The sequence below is a fragment of the Nicotiana attenuata genome, unplaced genomic scaffold (assembly GCF_001879085.1).
Source record: "Nicotiana attenuata strain UT unplaced genomic scaffold, NIATTr2, whole genome shotgun sequence".
NCBI classification, from domain to species: domain Eukaryota; kingdom Viridiplantae; phylum Streptophyta; class Magnoliopsida; order Solanales; family Solanaceae; genus Nicotiana; species Nicotiana attenuata.
This window is the reverse complement of record NW_017670727.1, coordinates 159396-186214: the sequence shown is the minus strand read 5'-3', so window position 1 is coordinate 186214 and position 26819 is coordinate 159396. Positions and strand designations below refer to the sequence as shown.

Genomic DNA, 26819 nt, shown 5'->3' with positions numbered 1-26819 from the left:
TTTGCTACCTGCTTAAACTGTTTCCATGCCTTAATTGCTATTTGATCATAAATGTTTCCATGCCTTAGTTGCTACTTAATCATAAATGTTCCCATGCCTTAATTGCTACTTGATAATTAATGTTCCATGCTCAATTGCTTCATGTTAACTGTTGTTCTCTTTGTTGAATTATTTAATTGTTTCATGTTAATTGTTGATGTTCCCATTGAGGTATTATTGGTTTCGTAGCTTTATTTTATTACTCCGTTGGCTTATATGGATTCATTGGTGCCTTATGGTGCAATCACAATAGAAAAAGTTCTTCTTGCCGGGAGAGTCTGATCTGTTTTCATGGGTGAAGTTTCATAATCGTAGCGATATTCCATTGTGTAGTTTGAAGCATGAGAATTGTGGAAATTGAGTTAACTTGTGAAAACACCTTGTATTTATTCTTTGTGATTGGCGTTGATATATACATATGTTAGGATCGGGTTGCACGCCGCAGCAAGGAGTAATAAAGGTAGACAAGTGGGATCGGGTTGCGCGCCGCAACAAGAGAAATAAGGGTGATATGCGTTGAGGAGTAATAAGGGAGGACAAGTGGGATCGGGTTGCGCGCCGCAACAAGGAGGAATAAGGGAGAATATTGATACTGTTATTGTTTATATGGTGGGATCGGAATGTACGCCGCATCAGTTATTGTTCTTGGCATTTATTTCTGTTGAAGTTATTACTGAGGTGTTGAAAATTCCCTAAGGATTGGTTATAGCTGAATACTAGTAGACTGGTTGGGTCCTGTGTTCTTTTAATGCAAATTCCGGTTACCTTTCATTCCGTACTTCTTTTCTGTATATTATAAACTGTTGCAGGTTATATATATATATATATATATTGTTATGCCCCGCCGTAGCCTCGTCACTACTTCGTCGAGGTTAGGCTCGGCACTTACCACCACATGTGGTCGGTTGTACTGATGCTACACTGTGCACTTCTTGTGCAGATTACGGAGCTAGTGGCGGACTGTAGTTCGAGGTTGCTGCCTTCAGTCCAGAGGAGACCCGAGGTAGTCCTGCAGGCGTCCGCAAGCCTTGGCATCACCTTCTATCCTGTTTTTCCTTTCTATTTTATCCATTTCCAAAGCAGATGTGTATTTCTTTGTTCAGGCTATTATGTGTAGTATTCGTAGATGGTCCGTGAAATTGTGACACCAGTTCTGGATGGAGTTTTATTATGATTTTGCAGTTGTATTAAGATAACTTATTAAATTCTGTCCTTTCATTTTATTCCGCTGATTTACTTATGTTAACTTGTAAATTGTTAAAAGATAAAAGGAAAAGACGAAATAATTTGTAACGTTGGCTTGCCTAGCGAGTACAAGCCATCACGATCCCGACGGTGAGAAGTTTGGGTCGTGACAAGAAGGGCCCTTCGAGACCCCCCAATATCTCCCTAGCAGCCTCCTTAATGCAATTCGCATTCGTGGTCTACATATCATTCGCGTCCCCACTGCTCCTCCATGCCCCAATAGCTAGCAGCTTATCCCCAACTCCTGGACACTGACCTTGGTCAATATTATTAATAATATTAATTTTTTTTGTTGGAAAAAATTGGAAGATTATGGAGAATAAAAGGTTTAGCTTGAGGCGTGTCAAAGACACTGTCCTTAAGGATATTTCGCCCACGTCGAGATGAATAATATTAGGCGTATCCCCCAGGATTCAACAAACTCTTCTAGTATAACTAGGAATAGAAACAACAAAGATTTATGAGAAGAAAACCCAGCACAAAAGAAAGAAGAAGAAACGTTTTTCTGTTTTTCATCCTTATACAAAATGACTACACAAAGGACTTATATAGTCCAAAAATTGAAACACCCATCTGATAAAAATCTAAGCCATAAAGGCACATTAAAATAACGTTCAAACCATAAGCAAGACATTATTGCTTTTCTGTTACAAAACCAAAAGGAATCATGAAAGACATTTACTGACATTTACTCTATTATGGAGTCAAATATATATCAGCTGATACTAACGTAACGAAACAGTCAAATGATTTCTGAATTAATGTTAGCAAATGATCACCATATTTGATCATTTCAAAGATAAAGAAAAATAACTGATTTTGATAGCCATTTAATGTTAATAAAATATTATGTTCAAAGTTATTCTAATTTGCTTTTACACAAATTAAAATATATTCAAATTGATTGGTCATATAAAGACCCATTAAAAGAATGAATCTAGACATCAATTTTAAATATTCTTTTTGAGATATTAAAATTAATATTATTTTTTAACAATCCCCCACATAGCTCAAAAAGAATAATATAATAAAAAATAAAAAATTTTGCTGGGTTTTCACAAATGAGCATAATGCATCGAATCTGGTGTCTCTTGGACTATGAACCAGACCTAGATAAAATAAGATTAAACTTACAGAACAATTGGTGAAGTTTAGAACTTCTATGAACCAAGAATTCTTTTGTAAGTTTAGTGTCTTACCTATCACATTATACCAGCACACACTTTGTTGTTTGTCGCGGTTTTGCGCTAATAGGCCATGCGCGCGCCTGGTTTTTATGAGTGCTCTAGAAATTTCGCCACAAATTTCATAGGAGCGGCCCCACTTCACACTCATATAGGTCCATCCATCAAGTGTATTCTGCAGCGCAATACACCACCTAAATTAGGCTATGGATTAGATTAAGAGTTTAATAACTCAACCTCCCATTCCTTGCAGTCTTGCACTATATATACACACATCATAGGAAGGGATATAATTTATAGTGCACATTTGATCAACTAATGACTTGTTATTACCCATATGAACCTACTTCATGGGATCTCCAATCACATAGGTTGGGTTACCATCATAGTTGATATAACTCAAATTGGCAAAAGTCCCATTCCCCTCGATGTTTCGGATATTAATTTTCTTCCCAAAGGTTTAGTCAGAGGATCGGCCAAATTTACTTCTGACTTCACATAATCTATGGAAATAATTCCATCTTTCAGCAGCTGCTTTATCACATTATGTCTCAATCGGATATGTCTACTCTTCCCATTAAAGGATTTACTTTTGGCAATGGCTATTGCAGCTTGGTAATCACAATGCATCGACACAGAAGGTGTCGGTTTTATTCCTAGTGGAATGCTTGCCAAAAGGTTCTTTAACCACCTGGCCTCATTGCCAGCTAATTCCAATGCCACTAACTCAGATTCCATGGTAGATCTAGCTATTATTGTTTGTTTAGCTGATTTCCATGCCACAGCACCCCCACCGAGGGTGAACACATAACCACTAGTGGATTTTGTCTCATCTGAATCAGAGATCCAGTTAACATCATTGTATCCTTCTAGTACAGTGGGAAATCCACTATATTTAATACCATAGTTCAAGGTACCTCTCAAATATTTCATTACTCTTACTAATGCAATCCAATGATCATGACTCGAATTTTGAGTATATCTACTCAATCTACACACAGCATATGCAATATCAGGTCTAGTAAAATTCATCAAATGCATTAGGCTACCAATAATTTGAGCATATTTATTTTGATCAACAGGATCTCCTTTATTCTTTTTTAACTGACTACTAGCATATAAGGAGTGCTTACAGGTACCACATTAAAATTATCAAACTTTTTAAGAATTCTCTCAACATAATGTTCTTGAGCCAACATCAAACTACTGCCACCTCTTATAATTTTCATGCCTAAAATAACACTAGCTTCTCCCATGTCTTTCATCTCAAAATTAGAAGACAAGAAAAATTTGGTTTTATGTACCAAATCAAGGCTAGAACTAAAAATAAGCATGTCATCCACATAAAGGCAAATAATAACACATTTACCATCTACACATTTTGTATAAACACATTTATCTACTTCAATTGATGAAAAATCATCATTAATCAATACTTGATCAAATTTTTCATGCCACTGTTTAGGCGCTTGCTTTAGACCATATAAATATTTTAGCAATTTACATACTTTATTTTCTAGGCCAGACACTATACAACCCTCAGGTTGCTCCATGTAAATTTCCTCTTCCAAATCACCATTTAAAAATGCAGTTTTAACATCCATTTGGTGAATAAAAAGTTTATAAATAGAAGCCAAGGCAAGTAAAACACGAATCGAGGAAATTCTAGTTACAGGAGCATAAGTGTCAAAATAATCAATATTTTGCTTTTGGGTAAAACCTTTTGCAACAAGTCTAGCTTTGTATTTATCAATGGTACCATCCGGATTGAGTTTCTTCTTAAAAATCCATTTACAACCAATGGGTTTAGCTCCCGGAGGTAAATCAACTAAAATCCAAATTTTATTTTGTAAAATTGAATTTAATTCTACGCCAATAGCTTCTTTCCAAAATGAGGCATCATACGAAGAAATAGCTTCAGAATATGTTAAAGGATCATTATCCACAAGATAAGTATAAAAATCATTACCAAAAGATTTTTCTTTCCTTGGTCTTTTGCTTTTTCTTAAATCCTCACTTTCAAAATCATTTTGAACAATTGGAACATGTGAAATATTATCACTTGGAATAATAGGAGCATCATAAATTTTCTCAAATTTTAAAGGAAAAATATTTTCAAAAAATTCAGCATTTCAACAATTGTATTGTTTTCAAGTACATCACTTTTAACTACTAAAAATCTATATGCTGCACTGCTTTCAGCATACCCAATAAACATACAATCACATGTTTTAGATCCTATTTTTCTTTTCTTAGGATCGGGTAACATAACTTTAGCAAGGCACCCCCACACTTTCAAATATTTCAAATTAGGTGGATACCCTTTCCATAACTCATAAGGAGTTTTACCTGTTTTCTTATAAAGAATTCTATTTTGTAAATGACAAGCAGATAAAATAGCTTCACCCCAAAGATTATCCGGGGCACCAGAACTAACAAGCATGCTATTCATCATTTCTTTTAAGGTCCTATTTTTCCTTTCCGCTATACCATTTGATTGTGGAGAATATGACGGAGTTATCTCGTGAATTATACCTTCTTTCTCACAATAATCATTCAACAAAATAAATTCATCACCTCTATCGGATCTAACTCTTTTGATTTTCTTATTCAATTGATTTTCTACTTCAGCTTTATAAATTAAAAACTTATCAAAAGCTTCATCTTTATTTCTCAACAAATAAACTTTTGTATATCTAGAAAAATCGTCTATAAAAGTCACATAATATTTTTTTCCTCCTCTAGTCATAGTTTGTTTCAAGTCTCCTAAATCAGTATGAATTAAACTTAACAATTCAGATTCTCTAAATACTGCAGCACATGATTTCTTAGTTTGTTTAGCTTCTGCACAAACTTCACACTTATCAATATTCGAAAAATTAATATTTGAAATAAGACCTTCAGAATGCATTTTTTAATATAAGATAAACTAACATGTCCTAATCTAGCATGCCATAAATTAAGGGAATCAATCAAGTAAGCAGAAGTACTAGCATTTTCATTGATAACATTGAGTACAAACAAGTCGTGGTTATAATAACCCTTGCCAACAAAATTATTATTCTTGGTCAACACGACCTTATCAGATTCAAAAGAAACCTTCACCCCCACTTTTCCTAATAATCCTACAGAGACCAAATTGGCTCGGATACTAGGAACATGCAACACGTCATTCAATGCCAAAGTTTTGCCAGATGTGAGTTTGAGAAGAACTTTGCCTTTTCCAAGAACTTGAGTAGTTCTTGAATCACCAAGATAGACAACTTCTTCTCCCTCCTCAACTTGGGTGTAAGACAGAAAGTCATTTTTGTTAGCACATATGTGCCTAGTGGAACCAGAATCTAACACCCAATCTTTCACATTGGCCACAAGGTTCACTTGGGAAACAACCGCAATAATTATATCATCCACTTTGGCTTCAGTCAAATTTACTTTAGCCTTAGAGGGATTGTCATTCCCAACTCTTTTTCGGCATTGAGCAATACAGTGGCCAAGTGTGCCACACACAAAGCAGTTGCCTTTTTCCTTGAAGGTTTGATTGTTGGTTTTGGGCTTATAACCATTCCTTTTATCATACCTGTTACTTGATTTTCTCTGACGGTTGTTCTCCTCCATAAGGCTGCTTCTACTAGCAATTTCTTTTACTTTGTCAACAACAACGTGCTTGCGGTTAAAATTATCTCTACCAAAAACAGCAACAGAAACAGTTGGTGCAGCAGGAGTAGTAGCATCAACAGCAACATTAGCAGCGTTATTCTCCATAATAACAACGTAAAATATCCTTAAGATTGTTGGAAAAAATTAGAAGATTATGGAGAAACGTATCAAAGACACTGTCCTTAAGGATATTTCGCCCACGCCGAGATGAATAATATTAGGCGTATCCCCAGAATTCAACAAGCTCTTCTAGTATAACTAGGAACAGAAACAACAAAGATTTATGAGAAGAAAACCCAGCACAAAAGAAAGAAGAAGAAACGTTTTTCTGTTTTTCATCCTTATTCAAAATGACTACACAAAGGACTTATATAGTCCAAAAATTGAAACACCCATCTGATAAAAATCTAAGCCATAAAGGCTCATCAAAATTTTAACGTTCAAACCATAAGCAAGACATTATTGCTTTTCTGTTACAAAACCAAAAGGAATCGTGAAAGACATTTACTGACATTTACTCCATTATGGAGTCAAATATATATCAACTGATACTAACGTAATGAAACAGTCAAATGATTTCTGAATTAATGTTAGCAAATGATCACCATATTTGATCAATTCAAAGATAAAGAAAAATAATTGATTTTGATAGCCATTTAATGTTAATAAAATATCATGTTCAAAGTTATTCTAGTTTGCTTTTACACACATTAAAATATATTCAAATTGATTGGTCATATAAAGACCCATTAAAAGAATGAATCTAGACATCAATTTTAAATATTCTTTTTGAGATATTAAAATTAATATTATTTTTTTAACAATTTCTACCCAGTTAAATACAACTACACTATCATACAACTTAAATATAATTTTACACAAATTTTATACAATATATCTTTTGTATCTCATTCGTATATATTTTGTATGTGGTGTGTGCTTCTTCCTCTCTAAAATTCCAATCAAAACTTACTCTCTTAATACAATTTTGATACATATTAACAACTTTATGTAAGAAGATAGTATTGATAACTTAAATATAAAACGATTCATACGTTATAATTTTTTAATTTATATATATATATATATATATATATATATATATATATATATATATATATAACTACAACAGAATACAATTTACATACAATTATAATACAACTTTACTACAATTTCATAAGTATATTGTATGTGATGTGTTCTTCTTCTTCGAGTTTCAATCTGAAATTCAGCCAAATCAAGTCTAATCTTCACCAAAACACCCTCAAAATTGAGATGTAAACTCTAAACAATATTGTCAATTGTTTGCAACAACATCCAATCCAAACAAATAATGGTTTTTGAAAATTCAAATTCGATTTCAAAGCTTCAAAGCTTTTTAATGGCTGTCAATGGTGGAGAGTCAAACACCTTCAAAATTTATTGATTGACAATTTCAATTTGAACACAAATTGTGCAACATGAAAGGAAATTGCTAAGTTAAAACGATTAAATCCATTGATGAATTCCATTAAAACTCTATACAACAAGAAAGCATAACAAAGCAGAGAACATCAAATGAAGAAAAATTGGGAGAAAAAACAGAGAATGAGAGTAGAGAGACGAAGAAAGAGAGAGAGAGAGAGAAAGAGAGAGAGAGAGAGAGAGAGAGAGAGAGAGAGAGAGAGAAAGAGAGAGGGAGAGAGAGAGAGAGAGAGAGAGAGAGAGAGAGAGAGAGAGAGAGATTGGGCAAGTATAAAGGGATAAGGAAATAACTGGTATTCCTTATTTAATTCCTAATATAAAGGGATACTCATTTAAAACTTATTTGTATATAATTGGTAAATTGTATATGACAATCTAATTAAATTGAAACATGAGTAGGAAGGGTAATAAGGTTTCAAATAGTGTATAGAAAGGTAAAAGCCCTATCTGCCAAAACTTTAACTTCTGGTTCTGGCGAATAAATAATCATTGAGTCCTCCTTTTTCCGGACAACACATAACAAGAGACCTGCCAACAGTCAAATAATTAATGAAGCTTAGAGATAGTTATTTCTATAATTAGTTTGTTTTGTTTCTATTTTTCTATCTTCCATCAATTTGTTTTCTTTAGTTATTTATTAGAGCAATTATGATTTGAAAGTTAATACGAAGCAATTGTTTAAATCTATTATGTCATAGCCTTGAGGCGCTTAACGGACCTTTAATCTTTTTGAGCTTTGGATTGGCAAAAGTTTGGTTATTGTTACTTTTAAATAATTCATTTTTTGTTGATAACTTTAGACCATCGTTCTAAAAGTTCACTAATTAGTAATTATCTGTGTATAGGTCGAAATCTATCTCAGAATATTTAGAGCAAAGTAATATCGAGAAAAGAGTCAGTAGAGGTCGATCAGGAAGCAGCGAGATCGGGGCCGAGGTGTCACGCCCCAAATTCGAGGGACATGACCGGCGCCCGACCGGATAGCCCCAGCCAAGCGAACCTGGATGCCTTTCCTAACCCACATGTTACCCCACGTTTTCCTTACTCAGATATTCCAAGGATTTGCCAAATAATTAGTTAAGAACACTTTTCAATTTACAAAACACATACATACTTACATAATAGTAGTGAAATCACCAACTCGTTACCAACGTATGAAAACACGGATTTACACAAGTTTCTAACCCACATCTACTGTCTACGGAGCCTCTAATAGTACAACAGGATAATATAGTATTAGCCGGTAACAAGGCTCCGGCTATACCTTACACAAATCAAAAATAAAACTCCGAAAACAAGCGGCCTGAGCCACGCAGGACCCCGAGAGGAACGGGGCTCACCAAAAAGCTGATGGAGGACGAAGGGGAGCTACGATCGGTGGACTGGAGTACCTGCTACGGATCCACCTACAATCATAACACGAATATAGCGCCCCCGGCAAAAGGGACGTCAGTACATTTGAATTGTACTGGTATGTATAACAAACTTTACCCAGAGTAACCTCAAACCATACACGAATAACAACAATAGAGGGAAACAACAATTGAATACACACAAGGAAAAACAATCAAGGCAAACAAGTTGACAATCTCTCCTTTTCCGCATCATCATTTCCACATTCTCAATTTCACAATGTTCTCATGTTTCATTTCAATAGTGATATCGATCACTTTCCATCCTTATTACCTCGGCCACCCTTATTACCTCGGCCACCCTTATCACTACAACCCTCACCTTATTACTTCGTGTTGCGGCGCGCAACCCGATCCCACCGAACAATCACAATTCATAAACAATAGCACAACAACAACAACAATTTACAAGGAGAACAGCAACAAGTTTCAGGAGATACGACAACAAATCCCAATAACAACAGCCACACATCTCAAAGAACAACAACACAACTCACACAGAGTTTATATGACTATCAATGCCATTTCCATCTTTTTCGACAGCCCGTTGTACCATTTAAATCACAGCAATAATTTTCCACAGCTAGCCACAAAGGGTGTTACCACAGTTATTTCAATATCACCAATTTTTCGATTCCTTTCCATCATTTATTCCACGGTTCTTACCACATAACACGTTCGCAATTACAACTTGGTTTATTGCCATTTACTTACACAACCATATCGGACGTCTTAACCAACAACGTTTAAGGCACAACTTTGACATGAATTCACAAATGGTTTACACAAGAAAACACATACTACTCACAAGAGTTCAACTTCACAACTAATCCATGAAGATATCACATACCAAGTATTTGGACACCAAGCATGGAGATTTTACAAAGGTTAAAGTTAGCCATACATACCTGGAGTTGAATCCCTTTTTAATTTCTACTTCCAATTCACCTAAAATCTAGCAACGGCAATATAGTGCACAAATTAATACTCGTAACTTAGAATTCAAGGTTCAAAACCACTACCCGAACATACTTAGGTTATCAATCCCTTCTTTGCATAAGTCTTTGCTCCCACCCAATTACCCCCACTAGGTTTTAGGTTTTAATAAATACGCATGCACAATTTTTGCTATTATTTCCAAGAACCAATGCATGAGACTCCCCCCCCCCCCTAATTTAAACCTGAAATTCAATGAAAAGGGTTAGGGATTTTACCTGCAAGAGAAAGGGGATGAAGATAAGTTTGAGATTTCCCGGCCCGGATAGCTTTGAAGAATCAAATTTTTGGAGGAGATGACTTTCTCTCTCAAGACCCTCTCTTCCTCTCTCTTATTTTGTGTAGAAGATCGTTAAAGAATGAGGGGTTCGGTGTTTTATTACAAAAAGGGGTCGGGTTTTAAAATTTAGAAAAATAGAAACCGAGCAAGATCTGCGATCGCATTCTGCAATCGCAGAGTTGAAATGCGGTCCGCAGATTGGACCGCAGAATTGCCCCCAAAACTTTGAGGATTCTGTTTGGGTCTGCGACAGGAATGCGGTCCGCATTCATGTTCTGCGGTCGCATAGTGCACCGCAGAACTGATATTCACAAAATTCAAAGGAGAATATGCGACGACTATGCGGTCCGCATATTTGTTATGCGATCGCATAATAGACCGCATTTTCAATATTAATTTTGACAACTCTACTGTTCCACTCTGCGGTAGAAATGCGGTCCGCATATCAATTATGCGGTCGCATTTTGGACAGCATCTTGACCTCAAGTTTTAACCAAACCACTGCTTCACTATGCGCTAGGAATGCGGTCCGCATACCGGATCTGCGACCGCATTCTTGACCGCATAATAGCATTTTCTGGAAAAATTGATTTCTTTTGATTTTTACAAGCTTAGATCAATACCAAGGCTCCGAACCGCGGCGAGCTTGCGAGCCGCGAAGAATTCTACACATTCCTAACACGTGTTCGGAGCCGACACCACAAGATTCTGGTTTATGAGCCAAAAATTTTACGGGGCCTCACACGAGGTGCCAACAATGGTCGAGGTCGAGCACCACAGACGGAGCTATAATGGCTAGTTTCTTTAGAATAAGACATTAAAGAGAATATTCCATTGGATATTCTCTGGACTTGTACTATTAAGGTTTGTTGGGGTATATCCCATATAAAGAGAAAAAGTGGAGGCATGTGACATTCACTTGTTAAGAACAGATCTCTGGTAAAGATTCTCTCAGATAAAGATACAAACACTGCCTTTTTATCAAGATTCTTGTTCATATTATTCCACATCTTTTCACCAGATCCGAGAATATTTCGAATGTTCTAGGATTTTCTATCACTCATCATTGTTAGGAGGAACAATCATCTAGTTCATCCTTTATTGGGTGAATCACTTCTCCTATTTACTTAAATGCTATTTATTGTTATTTATTGTCAATTATCTCTCCATTATTGCTCATACCTTTGGAATATTTAATGAATGCTATTGCCAACCCCCCACTAGATCTGTCTAATGTTAGCCGCATTCTTGGAACTCTCATCTAGAGATATTATCATTAACTAGATTTAATCCGTCATTATATAAGTATAATCGTTTTAACCGAAAGTTAATACGTTTTGGTCAAACAACGTGCATGATCATTTTTACATTCTGTTCTTTTTATACATTGATTACCTGTATGTAACATAAAAATTAAAACTATGACAATCAAAATGTGTATCTGTGCTGATTTATAAAATAAGTCTTAGTATTTGAGACCAACAGATACCAGCACACGAAAAGGTCACCAAATGTTCTCCAAAACATCCTAATTATTCTTACTCAATTTCCACACAAGTTGAGAACAAGGGCAACTAAATAACATATGTTCCACATTCTCATTCTCCAGAAGGACAAATTCAGACAACCCATCCCCCATTCTCTTAGCAAGTCATCATTTATGGGTAAAAAATGTTTAAGCTTATTTCAATCCCCAGTGTCCTAAGGAAATCCCAAAAGGATTTATGAATTGGATATTTGACAAAATTTCAATCACTACCGTTAAACATCTCATTTCCTAATATAGCATCCCAATTTTACCTTATACATAGTTCTTAGATTTTGTATAATGTCATATTAATCTATCTTCTGTAACCTGTCATTAACATTTTCCGGATCAAAAAGCCTATGTTATAACTCTTGTATTTTCCTTCTTGCGCACATCCTTATTAATTAATTCACATCCCTTTGTGCTTGAGCTACATTAGGAATAAACTCACGATTGATATCGAAAGATCCTCGTATACATTTACACTTTCTCTATTCATGACCCTCCACTTTAATCACTTAATCAACAATTCAAACCTCCAGAATATACTTCATCGTATCCAACATTTGGATGATTTAAGGCACTGAGGACTGAATTATTAGGAAATATTTGCTCTTCAGCACTCTTATAAACATGTAATCGAAAATACTATTTTTATAAGTAACTTATACTATTCATGAAATGATATTTGCATTTCATTTTCTTTTTTTAACTAAACCAACACCCAACTGAGTTAAAATGATGATGTATTCAAACGATGAGTTAGTACTGTGTCCGGCCGGTTTATGTGAACCTACCACTCGAAACGATGAGAAAATACGGTTATGGCGCAAAAACCTAACGATCTCCTGAAGATGACACCTTCGCTCCATCCAGAAAACAGACAATCTTTCCGCCATCCTCCGCCGCGTCCACCGCCACCTCCACCACCACTTGCCACCGCTAGTCCTTCAACAAACCCTAAAAATTTCGCTCCAATTCACTCCACAAATTCGACTTCATCATCATCATCCGCGTTTGATCAATTGCCCAAAAGGGTCACGAGGGACTTGGCCAATTTGTCAGATTGTCACGGCTGCCGTCTCCGAATCAACCACACTGATCCCAGCGACCGCCTTCAAACCCTAGACAGCGTTTGGCGGATAGTCCTTCTTTGCAAGAAGTGCATCAGGAGTGTTAATTCCGGCCAAACATGCCCTTACTGTTTCAACAACACGGCCGATTCTGATTGTTTCAAATGTAGCAGCTGCAAAAGGCGTGTCCACAAGGACTGTGTTATCAGGTATGGGAATTCTGCACCTTGGTCTTATTCTTCTAGGGGCTTAGAAGAAGAAGAAGAAGGGGTAAAGTCGGAATTTACGGTTTGTATAGATTGTTGGGTTCCAACATTCTTTAGGAAATCAATTGGGTTTTTTAAAAAGCATGTGTTAAAGACACAGAATTATACTAGTAGTGATGTTAAATCATTTGAAGAAATTACTAACTTTGAAGCCAAAAGGACAGTTGTACTGGCGCTGGAAGCGCAGTATAAGACTTTGCGAAAGGCTGTCGTGGCAAAAAATGCCGTGAACAATGCTAAGAATAAGAACAATGCATCGGAATTAGTTGCTTCCAAGAAGGATAAGGATAAAGTGTTGCTGAAAAGCAGTAGTATAAGCAGTGATGATACTAATGAAACTGAGGTTGTAAATGACGCAGAGTTGGCGTTTCAATTGCATCGCGCCATGAACAGCTCGCCACGAACTTCAAGAACCTTATGCCCTACGAATTCCAGCTATGTGGATACTCCAGAAATGCTGGAATCGAGCAATGTGTCCCGTAAATTGTTAGAGTTAGGCCAAACTCTCTCTAATGATCCAGGCGAGAGGCTTAAGGTGTACTCTCGCACTAGGTTAAAGGGAAAAGTTGGCCAGACTAGTTCAGAGACCCAGCCTTGTGTTATAGTGTACTCTCGCACTAGATTAAAGGGAAAAGCTGGCCGGACTATTTCAGAGACCCTGCCTTGTGTTATGGTGTACTCTCGCACTAGGTTGAAGGGAAAAGTCGGCCAGACTACTTCAGATGGCCCTCCTTGTGTTATGGTGTACTCTCGCACTAGGTTGAAGGAAAAAGTCGGCCAGACTAGTTCAGAGGCCCCACCACGTGTTACAATGAAGGAGCATGGTTCTAGTGTTGATTCTGATTGTTCAAAACCTGAGTTACTTACTTACAAGCGGAGCAGACTAAAGAGGAAGATGTGCGAAGAAAGGGTTGGTTTATCTGACCTTATTAAAGCGGAGCACAATCTTGGTGATGACTGTAGAGATTTTTGTGGTCTTCGAGTTTCTCAGCGAGAAGGTTCACAGCATAACTTGCATTTGCAGGATTCTATCACCTTGTGCCCCTTGAGTTTTGATGGAGATAATACTGTTGGCGAGATTTGTGCAAAAAATACAACGCAGGCTGAAAGCTGCATTGCGCAGGAGGACCGCTGTTTGTTAAAGTACAGCAAAAGGAAAAAATGCTCTGAGCCTGTATCAGATGTGCATGAAGATACGTTTCCTCATCCAACCCCTGATCCCGGCATACCTACAAATTGGTCCGTGGAATCCAGGACATCATCAAATGTCTGACATTTGAGCTAGTACTTGCGTAAGTGGTTCTTCGCCAGAAGTCTGAATTATACAGGTAAAAGGATTCATCATTCTCTTTGATAATCTTGTAGTACTTTTTATCTTGATCTATGAGTGCGTTGTTTATCATTTGTGAAATTCATTTTACCTTGCTCGCTTTTATTCGATTATTTCTCTGAGGCGGGACATCACATGCGGTGCCGAATTTGACTTAGTGACTTGTATGAACTACAATCTCTTTCGGTTTATTGTCTTTCATTTTTTTGGGCTGCTGATGCCCTTGATTGTGTCTGCCATTTGAAGTTGTTCTGAAGCTGTTAGATGTAAAACTGATAAAAACTAATGAGGGGAAAGGGAGTGGAAGTTGTGGTTGCGCCGCCAGTTACTTCCCTTTTAACGTATTGTTTCACCTAAGTTTGGATTGGGTATGCACGCGGAGTTTTGAAAATGAAATTTATCTTTTTGTTTTCCCTAGTTACTTCTATTTTAACGTATTGTTTCACCTAAGTGAAAGTGGTCACCCTAGACCATTGAGTGCTCTGGCTCGGGCCATTGACTTCATACACCCTACTTACATAGATTTTGCGAAAGATAGCTTTATCTCATCTTGATTGGTACCCGATCAGAATGCACTTTACACAAAGTAAAGGATATATGCTCCGCTCGTGGATTGACTGTTCTGGTTGCATCATAGGTTCTCTATCACTCTAAATATGGTCTTTTTAATTCCCGTCGTGTATGTACATTATCAGATATGGAAGAGTACTTAGGCTTAGACGGTGGTCCCGCTTTCTCAGTATAAAATGATTAAATTTCGAACACGCAATGTTTTACTAGGAAGGACATGAGAACTAATCGACAAGGCTATTTACCATTTTCAGTCAGATCTTGTAATCCTTACAATTACAATGTACTAAGCCATTTCCTTCAAAAACTGATGAATTGATATCTTACAATTAGAAAGATGTTTGGAGCCATAGTACTATCTTTAGATTTTGGATTCGGCCAAATCTAAATAGGCTTGTCTAGCTCACATTATCTTTGCAAAATCCTAAATTCCTTTTACGAATTGATTTCTGCAGTGGACAGTCAGTTCAGCTACAACAACTTTTCTCTTTTCGACCAGTTGTTTTTTCTTCCTCTTTCCTGTTACTTGCTTGCTATTTCCTTTTCTGGACACTTTTGAGCATACAACACTGATGATACAGTTATAATTATTTACAGACCGTATTCTAGTATAAAAAGTTGAATTGCTTGGAACTGTTTCAAGTATGGTGCGATGCGTCACATCAAATTGAAATCCGACACAAACTTGAATAGTTAATATACTTATTCTGTAAGGAAAATGAAGTCCATTATCTTCATGTCTAGTGAAAAAGCTTCACCCGTATTGGTAAGTGATAACTAGATTTCAGATTCGTAAGGCTTTGAACCTTTTTTTGATAACTGAGAATTCCCCGAGGGCAAATAGCGCAAGGTTTGAAACTCGGTGGATGATGTGCCCGCCTCTCGACCCTTTTCCACTTAAATACCAAGCTTTTGTGTTTGGTAGGTCGAACGCGTGATATGCGTCTAACCCACACATTAGGCGCTGCACTTTTACTACTAGACCAAAGCCTTGGGGGCAAAGGCTTTGGATTTTAAAGCGTGTCTTATTTTTGTGGATAATATATAAGAGGTGATTCCCTCATAAAGTTCAGAATCCTAGAATGAAAAAGCAGCTTCCTCGAGAGATGCAATGAAGATATTAATGAATAGTGATATCGTTCATAAAAGGTGACGTAAAAAAATCTTTCATTAAGCAGCTTCCAAGAGAGAACTTCATTACTATGATATCATACTCATCTGTGCACCTTGGATCAAATAGAATATGTAGCAGGGGAATCATGTTATGTTAAATATGCACTTCTGATGTTCATGTTTAATGTACACAGTGGTACAAAATGGATAAAATTTGCTGTCAGCAAATCGGAAGTATAGGTTGTTTTCCAGTTCTCCTTTTCCGGGGGCGGGGGAGAGGGATTGTTTTTATGTGTGTTGTCTTAGTTACAGAAGGAGAGAGAGAGAGTATGTCAAAGGAGAGCGTTTATCCTGCTAAGCTCATAGGTTATATGCATTTGTAAGCTGGCTTGTGATAAGGCTTAATAGGTGCTAAACCTCATATCTTAGTAGACCAGCCTCTTATTGAATCAAAATATTGGTGGTTTTGATGAGCATTAACTCTTTCGTTCTCTTTATTTTTACAAGAAATAGTTTTTGGGAACTAGATTCCCTTTGGAGTTTGTTTTGTTCGAATAAATGAATGCGATAATACAGGGCATTTTTTAACCCATCAATATATCATAAGGATATTTGAGAAATTATGGATGAAAAGTAGTGCATTGATCTCTTGACAACATTATTCACTAGGTTTTATCTCTAATTTGCATTTGATTTTTGTTTCTGGCAGGAAATTACACCTGTGAATAACTACCCGATATCAGATACTGTACTGTAATGTAGATGAATTGTTTTTTTCTTCATAAAGAGTACATTGTATGGAAAGTTGCTATCTGTGTTGTTGAAGTTAAAGAGGGTGGTCATGAAGTGAATTTTTTATGTGCTTGTACTTATCAGAATTATAGAGAATATGCAGTGATAATTCAGAATGTAAAACAAATTAAAAGGCAGAAATAGATACCGACTTTTTAAGTGATGGTACTAAACATATAGCTAAACACGAGAATAAATAAATTATGGTCTTGCAGTTGTAAAGCAACTTAACTAGAGACTGCTAACTAGTTCGATAATTTTTTGGAATTTATACCTCCTATAGCAAAGGTTAACACCTTATTTATTTTAAATAAATATATTCTTGTTCTCTCTGGCCTTCCTCCTCTCCAACGCCTGCATGTAGAAAGAGAGATCCCTTGCACAATCATCATTCAAATCCACTCCTACTTGCTCCTCCTCCTTGGCCTGTGACTCCAATCCAAACCATCAGGCCAACCGATATCTTTCAGCTTGTCAAATAAACCATCCCAGTTATATACAGCATTCTTTGAAGGTTCAGCCAACTTTACAACTTGCTCATCTTCTTTTTCTGATTCCGTTTCTGGTTCGTAATCCTCATGCTCTGGGTTCATCATGCCCAATTCATCCGCAACTATCATACTCTCACACTTCCTGGTGAGAACAGAAAAAGGATAATATTAGAGATATCGACTAACTAACTCTTTCTATTTGTGCTACATATTCTATGTGAAGCTCAACTAAAGGATGAGGGTTGATGAAGGTCGAGTACAAAAGTACGACTTGATAAATTCAGCTGCACTGAATTCAAAAACCTGTCTTACATATTCTTATTTATGAAAAGGGTATAATTTGAAGAATCCATTGTTTAGCCACTAGAAAACATAACCAGATGTTTGGAATTTACAACTGAAATTGAACTTTGCCAAATTTCAACGCAGGAAGCCAGGAACTGAACACTAACAATACAACAATAACAACTTTTTATTAATACAAGTAACGAAAATTTTACTTTTAACAAACCCGTAGATTTTCTTTGTTTTCGTTTTCCTTTATTTCGCTCCAAATTTGCAAGGATTTTGGTTTTCAGCCATTATCACGAGAGAAGCTAATAACACTGCAAATTAATCAGTAAATATCACAAAAAGGAAACACACAATTATTAAGGTTTCCTTAATTTCACCCACCAAAAATCAACGGAGAAATAAGAGACAGAATGAACTTACAACAAATGGAGAATTCGAAAAGAGATGGAGAGACAAACTCCCGAGCTCTTGGGACAAGGCTCTAGGGTTTTGGTCTTAAATAAAATTGGTGGGATAAAAAGTCTAAAACCAAAATTTTCCTAGTTACTTATGAATTTATAAAATATTCCATAATCTAAAACTTTTATTAGAATTACAAATTCTACAACAAAATATAAAAGATACACTCTAAAAATATGGTAGATTCCCTATTAATGAGGAATCTTATTTTGAAACATATCCTTATTTGTCCCTAAAAATTCTTCAATTATTAATATTGATTACCACTATAACATCCACTTGCCTTAATCATCCTGAGTATTATACATCAATCAAACTATATCCCCTTGTATTATGCATCAATCAATTTATATTTTCCTACACCAGTATAACTGCATATGATATAAAGAAAACATAAAGTCAAATAACAACCTGAAGTTGGCAGGTTCTCCAGGTAAAAGAAAAAGAGGAAGAACAAAAATGCAGAATTTTCATGATTAGAAAAATTGTGACAACATTAATTCATAATTTATGTGCTGTGAGGGGTAGCAGCCATAAAAACTGGAAAATTCTTGGTACTTTATTCTTACCTCCAACAACAATATAGAAAAGTAAACCACGGTATCCACGAAACAAAAGCCATATATAATATAAAAGAAAATTTGTTTACGCACTTCTAATAAGAGAATGTAAACTTAAGTAATAAGTCCCTACAGGTCTACCTAGCATAGAAGTACAGTTCATTATCCCTTAAAATGTGTTCTGGGATGTATATTACTAGAGCTCAAAACTAGATTGTATGTCCTTAAGAAATGGAAATGTTGGAAAGTTCTATATTAAAAACACTACAGCATTGAAGAGGGAAAGAAAACGCACATCAAGTAAAAAACTCTTATTAAAGTGAAGGCAATTTTTCCAAGAAAAGCATCATGTGTTACCTGCATGATCATACTCCGTCAAGTCACAAAAACATTCTGCTGCTGACTGAAACCTTCCAGCAGAATAAAACTTGTCAGGACTCTCACATAGTTTGGTGCGCGTCTTTTCAGGATGTGAATCGCGAATCCGCTCAGCAGCTGCCCTCAAATTAAACTAGCTGCCTTTGCACTTTCCTCCCACATCTTTTCGCCTGCTTTTTCAAAACACATGCTTTCCATCTCATAGCTTTTGTCCCAAAAGAGCTGCATGATAACATCAAAGCACTTTATAAGGGCCAATTAATATCAGAGGTACATATTGCAACACAAGAATGAAGTTTGAACATATGAATAGCAATTGAACAAGGTAAATCAGCTTAACCTTCAGTCCTAGTGACTTCCACAATTCCGGAGTGCTTGAAGTTTGCATAACTTGTGCAAGTGAATCATCTATCTCCTTTATATCCACTAGACACGAAAGTCTCCAGTATTCAAATTGAACATTGCCTTGGAATATTCTTCTAAACTTTCACATATCCATAATCTTTGCCTTGTTCGAGTGATAGCAACATAAAGCTGTTTTAGTTCAGAGCACAAGACACTGTGTCTTTCTGCAGAGAAACTTGGGAGGGCTTCTTCAGTAAACCTTGTTCTGTTGAGATATATGATAATGTTGTTACTTAGTTTTGGCTTGAGCCTCTTATTTTTACTTTGGGCCCAGAAGCCCACTCTTGTATTTATTTCTTACATTAGCTAATTAGGTGGTTTTAATATAAAACTGGGCTGAGTCCATCTCAGATTGGCGGTTGTTATTGTATTAAGAGAGATATTTTCATTTGTTCATTTTAACAAAAATATAGAAGCTTTCTTTTTCTCTTTCAACGACCCACAACAACCCTAAGTAGTTTTTCATCGGTTTATCCTCAATCCAAACTTTATCATGGTATCAGAGCCCAAATTTGGATAGATCGGGTGATTACTTCTCGTTCGATGTTACCCTTGTGTAATTTCGTCGAAGTTTTGTTGTTCCGCTGTTGTCCGTTTCTTTTGATGATTTCCGACGAGTTTCTCCGATCGCGGCATTGGGATTAGAGTGTTTCCTGGTGGTGTTTGCTCGAGTTCCTGATTAGTCGAACTTTCCCCTTTTTTTGTGTGGAGCTTCGTCAACCTATGGTTTTGGTGATTTCTGCAGCTGCACATTCAGTTAGGGTTAGATCGTGTCTTCGTCATTCATTCTTCTGGATACCAAGACCGTTGTTCCTTTCGGCTGAGAAGGAAATTGGTAACCCTAGATATCTCAATTTGTTTTTTTTTGTGTAGATTGCACGTGTATTATTCTTTGCTAATTGTGTACAAAATGCCGGATGATAATACTTCTCCCCAGTATTTTCTACTTCTCGACCTACAAATTCTCATTCTGTATTTCATGAAGATGATTATACCCGCCCCTGTCATCCCTTCTATGTACATTCATCTGATGTGTTGAGTTTCTCGTTGGTTTCTGTCCTTTTTGAGGTACTAGATATTGGAGTTGGAGACGAACTATCTTTGCGGCTTTGTCTGTTATAAATAAGTTGGATTTCATTAATGGATCCTTAGTCAAACCTCCTGACAGTTCTCCCGTGGCGAGATAGCGGCAGATGTGTAATGATTTAGTCGTCTCATGATTAACTAACTCCCTGTCCAGAGATATTGCTCGTAATGTTGAGTACTCTGAACTTGCCAAAGATATTTGGAGTGAGTTGGAGGAAAGATATGGTCAGGTATATGCTGCAAGAGTGTTTAAGCTTAAGAAAGAACTAGCTCATATCTCACAAGGTTCACTTGATATTGCCTCTTATGTTAATAAGATGAAGCAGTTGTGGGATGAGATTGATGCCTTGTCAATTAGTAGAGTCAGATCTTACAGCAATTGTGGTTTTAAATCTAACTACCAGAGGGATGATGATGTCCAAAAGGTATATCAATTTTTGATGGGTCTAAATGATCCATATGTACATACTAGAAGCAACATATTCATGATTAAACCATTTCTTTCTGTGAGCACTGTCTACAGTATACTGTTGTCAGATAAGAAACAGAGACAGGTCTCTACCTCTCCTCAATTTCTCCCTAGATCTGCTTCTTTCAATGTTGGGGTGTCTAAACAGGGGTTTCCTTCCAGAGTTATCTTTGATGTTCACAAATCCCCTCTCTACAAATACTGTAAGAAGGCAGGTCTCCATTGATAAGTGTTATAAATTACATGGGTATCCCCCTTATTTTAAGTTCACTAAGGGGTCTGGCAGCAGAAAGGCTGCAACTCATGTTGAAGTGGCTTCTCCTGGTCCTCCTGCTACTGTGGATCCTACTATGGGTCCTGAGTCTGTCAAGTCAGAAGTGGTTCCACTATGGGTCCTGAGTCTGTCAAGTCTTCTGAGTCTGGTAATATTTCAATGGTTTCTGGTCTAACTCAAGATCAATTCTCCCAGCTGATGATGTTATTGCAACAGTCTCATGTTTCTGCTAACTCCTCCTCTGCTCCCACTCCTATGGCTTCTGCTAACTTTGCTGGTAAGCTATTATCAGAAAGTGTTTTGCTCAAGTCATGCATTCTTTCACAAGTAGATAGTTTTATTTGGATTATAGACTCTGGAGCCTCTGGTCATATGACCTCACACAAAGATTTACTCTTTAATCTACAAACACTACATGTGCCTTGTCTGGTTTCCCTTCCAAATGGTTATAAGATAAAGGTTCAGTTAGTAGGATCCTTGACTTTATTTTCATATTTCATAATTCATCATATTCTTTATGTTCTTCTTTTCAATATAATCTCATCTCTGTTCATAAGTTGTTAGATCAATACAATAGAATTATTCTGCTTACCAGAACTCTTTGTGCTATACAAGTCCCTTTTCTGAAAATGCCTCTGGTTCTTGTAAACTGGATCACAATCTCTACAAGCTCCTCCTACCTCCTGTTGCTTATGCTAGCACCACATGCTGCGCTTCTTGTACTGTTAATTCTCCTATTGTTTCCCCTGTCTGTGATTTTGTTGAGATATATGAAAATGTAAAGAATGTTACAAATATAAATGTTGTTGCTTCTGATGAGACATGTAATACTGATGCAAATATGAATAACATCAATAAATGGATGTAGTTTGGAATTATAGACTTGGGCATATCCCTTTCTCTAGAATGAAACACATTTCCATGCTTGGCTCACAGTTATCTTCTAAGCAATCTTGTTCTTTCCCAATATGTCCACTAGCCAGGCAAACTAGATTACCATTTCCTGATAGTAGTATAGAAACCACAAAACCTTTTCAGTTAATACACATTGACACTTGGGGACCATATCACTCACCAACATACAATGGCTCCAAATATTTTATAATCATTGTTGATGACTTTTCAAGAGCTACTTGGACTCACCTATTGGGAGCCAAAAGTAATTCCTTTGGCCTTTTAAAGGCTTTCATTGCTATGGCTGAAATCCATTTTCAATTAAAAGTTCAAAATGTGAGAAGTGACAATGCTTTAGGGCTGGGATCCAACACTTTTGGGTCCAAATTCTTCTCTGAAAAAAGGATATTGCATCAGACATTATGTCCTCATACTCACGACAGAATGGAGTTGTAGAAAGGAAACACAGACATCTCCTGGAGACTGCAAGAGCCCTTCTCTTTCAATCTGGTCTCCCTATTAGATTCTGAGGAGATTGCATTCTAACTGCAACATACTTGATAAATAAGTTTCTTTCTAGTCTATTAAAGGACAAAAGCCCTTATGAGATCTTATATAACGAACTCCCAACATATTCCTATCTTAGAGCTTTTGGATGTTTGTGTTACTCTACCTTTCCAAAACCTCATAGAGATAAACTGCAACTCAGAGTTGTTCCTTGTGTGTTTCTTGGATATCCTTTTGGAAAGAAAGCCTATAAGTTGTATGATTTGAAGAATAAAACTTGCTTTGTCTCCATCGATATTATATTTCATGAACATATATTTCCTTTTGTTCAATTTGGCTCTGTTTCTCCTACCATGTCCAACTTACCATTTTCTGCCTGTTTTGACCACTCTTCTAAGTAGAGTTCCTCTTCAATTCCTGATTACTTCTCCCTTGCTCCACCAGCTGTACATTTTGGATCTCACAATTCATTTCCATAATTATCTTGATTCTAAAGTGCCTGTGAATACTTACCCTTCTTCTCTTGATTCCCTTTCTTCTCCTGGTTCCTCTTCTTCTATTCCTGATTCTGAATCCCCTCATTTAAGGAGATCCTCCAGGCCTCATAACCCTCCTTCTTATCTGCAGCATTATGTCTGCACCCTACCATCAGATTGCTCCAGGCCTGCTAATTCAAATGTTGTGTCTACTTCTAGTGAACATCATGTATTTGAGGATAATACTTATTCTCAGGCAGCATTTATCCCTGAGTGGCAGGATACTATGATAAAAGAGTTTGAGGCATTGAAGGCTAGTGGAACTTGGGATATAGTTGAGTTACCCAAAGGCAAAAAGCCAATTGGCTACACATGGGTATACAAAATTAAGTATAAAGTTGATGGGAGCATAGAAAGACATAAAAGCAAGACTTGTCGTGAGGGGTGATACACAAGTTGAAGGAATAGATTTTCATTGAACATTTTCACCTGTTGTTAAAAGGTCTACTGTCAAAACTTTAATTGATGTAGCTGTTAAAAGGAAATGGCCATTATTTCAGCTAGACGTTAATAATGCCTTCTTGCATTGGGACTTAGATGAGGAAGTTTTCATGAAAATTTCACCCGGTCTTTCTGTTTTTGCTGGTACACAATTAATTTCATGTCCTTCTCCCCCGACTTCTCTGGTTTGCAAGCTAAAGATATCTTTATATGGCTTGAGACAAGCTTCAAGGCAGTGATATGCCAAGTTGTCTCAATCACTGTCTTCTAGAGGGTATGTGCATTCCTTAAATGACTATTCCCTTTTCACTAGAGGTTATGGTAATGCATTGGTGATCCTAGTGGTTTATGTTGATGACATCGTCATCACTAGGACTGATTTGTGTGAAATTTATGCTGTGAAAACCTTCCTCCATGATTAATTTAAAATTAAGGATTTAGGCCAACTTAACTATTTTTTTGGAATTGAAGTTTTGTATTCTGAAGGTGGTGTGTTGCTTCATCAGAAAAAAATTGTGCATGATTTGCTCACAGAGTTCCACTCTTTTGATTGTTCTTTAGTGGTGTCTCCTCTTGAAATGCATGATAAATTGAAAGTTGAGCAGGGTGATCCTCTGCCTAATCTTGAGACTTACAGGTGTCTGGTGGGTAAACTCAATTTTTTAACCCATACCAGACCTGACATTTATTTTACTGTACAACACTTAAGCTAGTTTATGCAGAAGCCTTGCCTTCCTCACATGCAGGCTGCTTTCCGTTTACTCGGGTATCTTAAGGTTACTCCTGACTTTGGAGTTTTCTATAACACCTTCTCTAACCTCTCTCTCAGTGTTTATTATGATAGTGACTGGGGGTCTTTCCCAGTAGGAAGTCTACTGGTGATTTTTATATTCTGCTGGGGGAAAGTCTAGTGAGTTGGAAGTCAAAGAAACAATTTGTGATGTCTTTGTCTTCTGCTGAGGCTGAATATAGATCTATGAGTAAGGCCACTGCTAAAATTACATGGGTTTTGCAGGTGTCTCTCTGATTTTGGCATTACCAATTCTTCTCCTGTTAGTTTGTTTTGTGACTACCAGGCAGCGATACACATTGCTAAGTACCCTGTCCTCCATGAGCGCACCGAACATATTGAATTGGACTACCATTTTGTTCGCACCAAGTTGAATGAGGGACTGCTTCCAGTGCAACTCAGCTCGCTGACATGTTCACCGAGCCTTTGGGTGGAGATATCCATCATCTGTATCTTCACAAGATGGGGGTTGTCTGACCCTCCAACTTTTCGGGGGGTGTTGAGATATATGATAATGTTGTAACTTAGTTTTGGCTTGGGCCTCTTATTTTTACTTTGGTCCCAAAAGCCCACTTTTGTATTTATTTCTTACATTAGCTAGTTAGGTGGTTTTAACATAAAACTGGGATGAGCCCATATCAGATGGTCGGTTGCTATTGTATTGAGACCGATATTTTCATTTTGTTCATTTTAACAAAAATATAGAAGCTTAATTTTTCTCTCTCAACGACCCACGGCAACCCTAAGTAGTTTTTCATCGATCCATGCTCAATCCAAATTTTATATAAGTACTTTCTATGTACTTATATACTTCTCTCCAATAATTTTTAAGTGGTGCCGACCAAAAAAAATTGTACAGCACTACATCCTACAAAAGATCAAAGAAGGAAATAAGACAATAAAGGAGAATTCAATAGAAAAGAGAATGAGCTTCAGTAGAGGATGCAATCTAATCAGCATGTTTTTAGTTTTTGTGTTCTATAAAGGACGCATTTGTAAGTCACCGTTGTTTGCTACTCAAAAGTTGTTTGAGATACTAGTTTGTTTGGTCATCCCTCTTACCAGAAGCGAATTCTTCGTTGATACCCATTTCACCACTCCCAAAAGTGAACTTACAATCCTAATGAGCCAAAAAATATAGCCTCAAATGAACCTACACCCAAATCTCCTATTTGCATTGCAACTGTTCGGTCAAATGAACTTCATATAAGTATATACTGATATAAATTCATCAATAACCTTCATATTAATAGTACTTTATGAAGTACTTGAAGTATAGACTTTACGCATGACATCAATTTTATGCAGTTTATCTACTATTGCACAATGAAAAATTTAACACTATGATGGCACTCACACATGCACATTGGCTTTGAAACTCAAATGTAGGCAAAAATTTGTGGGAAATGGTGAGTAACACATTACAAAATAAAATCCAATATAGTGTCTTGCCTGACTTCTTTATTTGCCTTGATAAAGATGCATCTACTAGGTCAACCAACTAATCAGCCTTCCATGCTTCAGTCCTAAGCTAGTTGGGATTGGATGTATGAATCTATATTTGTTTCCAATACTAAATAGTAGTAACTATCTTTTAAAGCAAATTACGGATTCTCTAGACCTCTGATCTCTTACAAGACGAAAAATACTTCAGCAAACAAAGGACCTAATATAAGTGCAACATAAACCTTAATAAAGCCTAGATAGTATTGCCAAAATAGATCATTGCTTCCACTATGTTCCATTCTTAACTAAGCCCCGCATTGATTTCAAAGATACTTGTAACTGCAAGGTAAGACACAAAGTCACAGGTGCTTCATTCGGATCCTTTAAAAAATCGGGAACTTGTTAGATTCCGAAACAACCTTTCTTTCTAATATTCATATCTCGGTCCATGCATAATTAGGATTAAATACGAGGGGAGAAGGTTGGGGAGTGGATAACTTCTTACTCAAGCCTCTGAATAGCATGAGTCAACAGGAGGGCTAAAATTTCGACTAAGATCAGTTGGGTCAAGATGGGCTAAAATTTCCAATCTGCCCAACTCTTATTAAACTTTAATTAATATGTGTTATTTTCATATAAATTATATAATTACTTAATAAGACTTCTTTTTTCTTTTGTTGTGGTCATATACAACACATCACAAAAAAAAAACATTTCTAAGATATTTTGACAAAGTTACTCATGGATCAATTTGGGCTAAAAATTTGTCCAACTTTAAATGGGTTGAGATGGGTTGGGTCAAGATGGGCTAAGTTCAATAAATAGGCGGGTCAATAGCCA

General features: G+C 36.6%; 1 protein-coding gene across 1 annotated transcript; it reads left to right on the top strand.

Moving 5' to 3' along the window:
- Positions 1–12102: 12102 nt before the first annotated feature.
- Positions 12103–17117, top strand: LOC109242713. Its single transcript, XM_019409561.1, has 2 exons — positions 12103–14472; positions 16867–17117. Exon 1 carries the CDS (start codon positions 12630–12632, stop codon positions 14415–14417), a length of 1788 nt encoding a protein of 595 aa, XP_019265106.1. The 5' UTR covers positions 12103–12629; the 3' UTR covers positions 14418–14472; positions 16867–17117.
- Positions 17118–26819: the final 9702 nt, after the last annotated feature.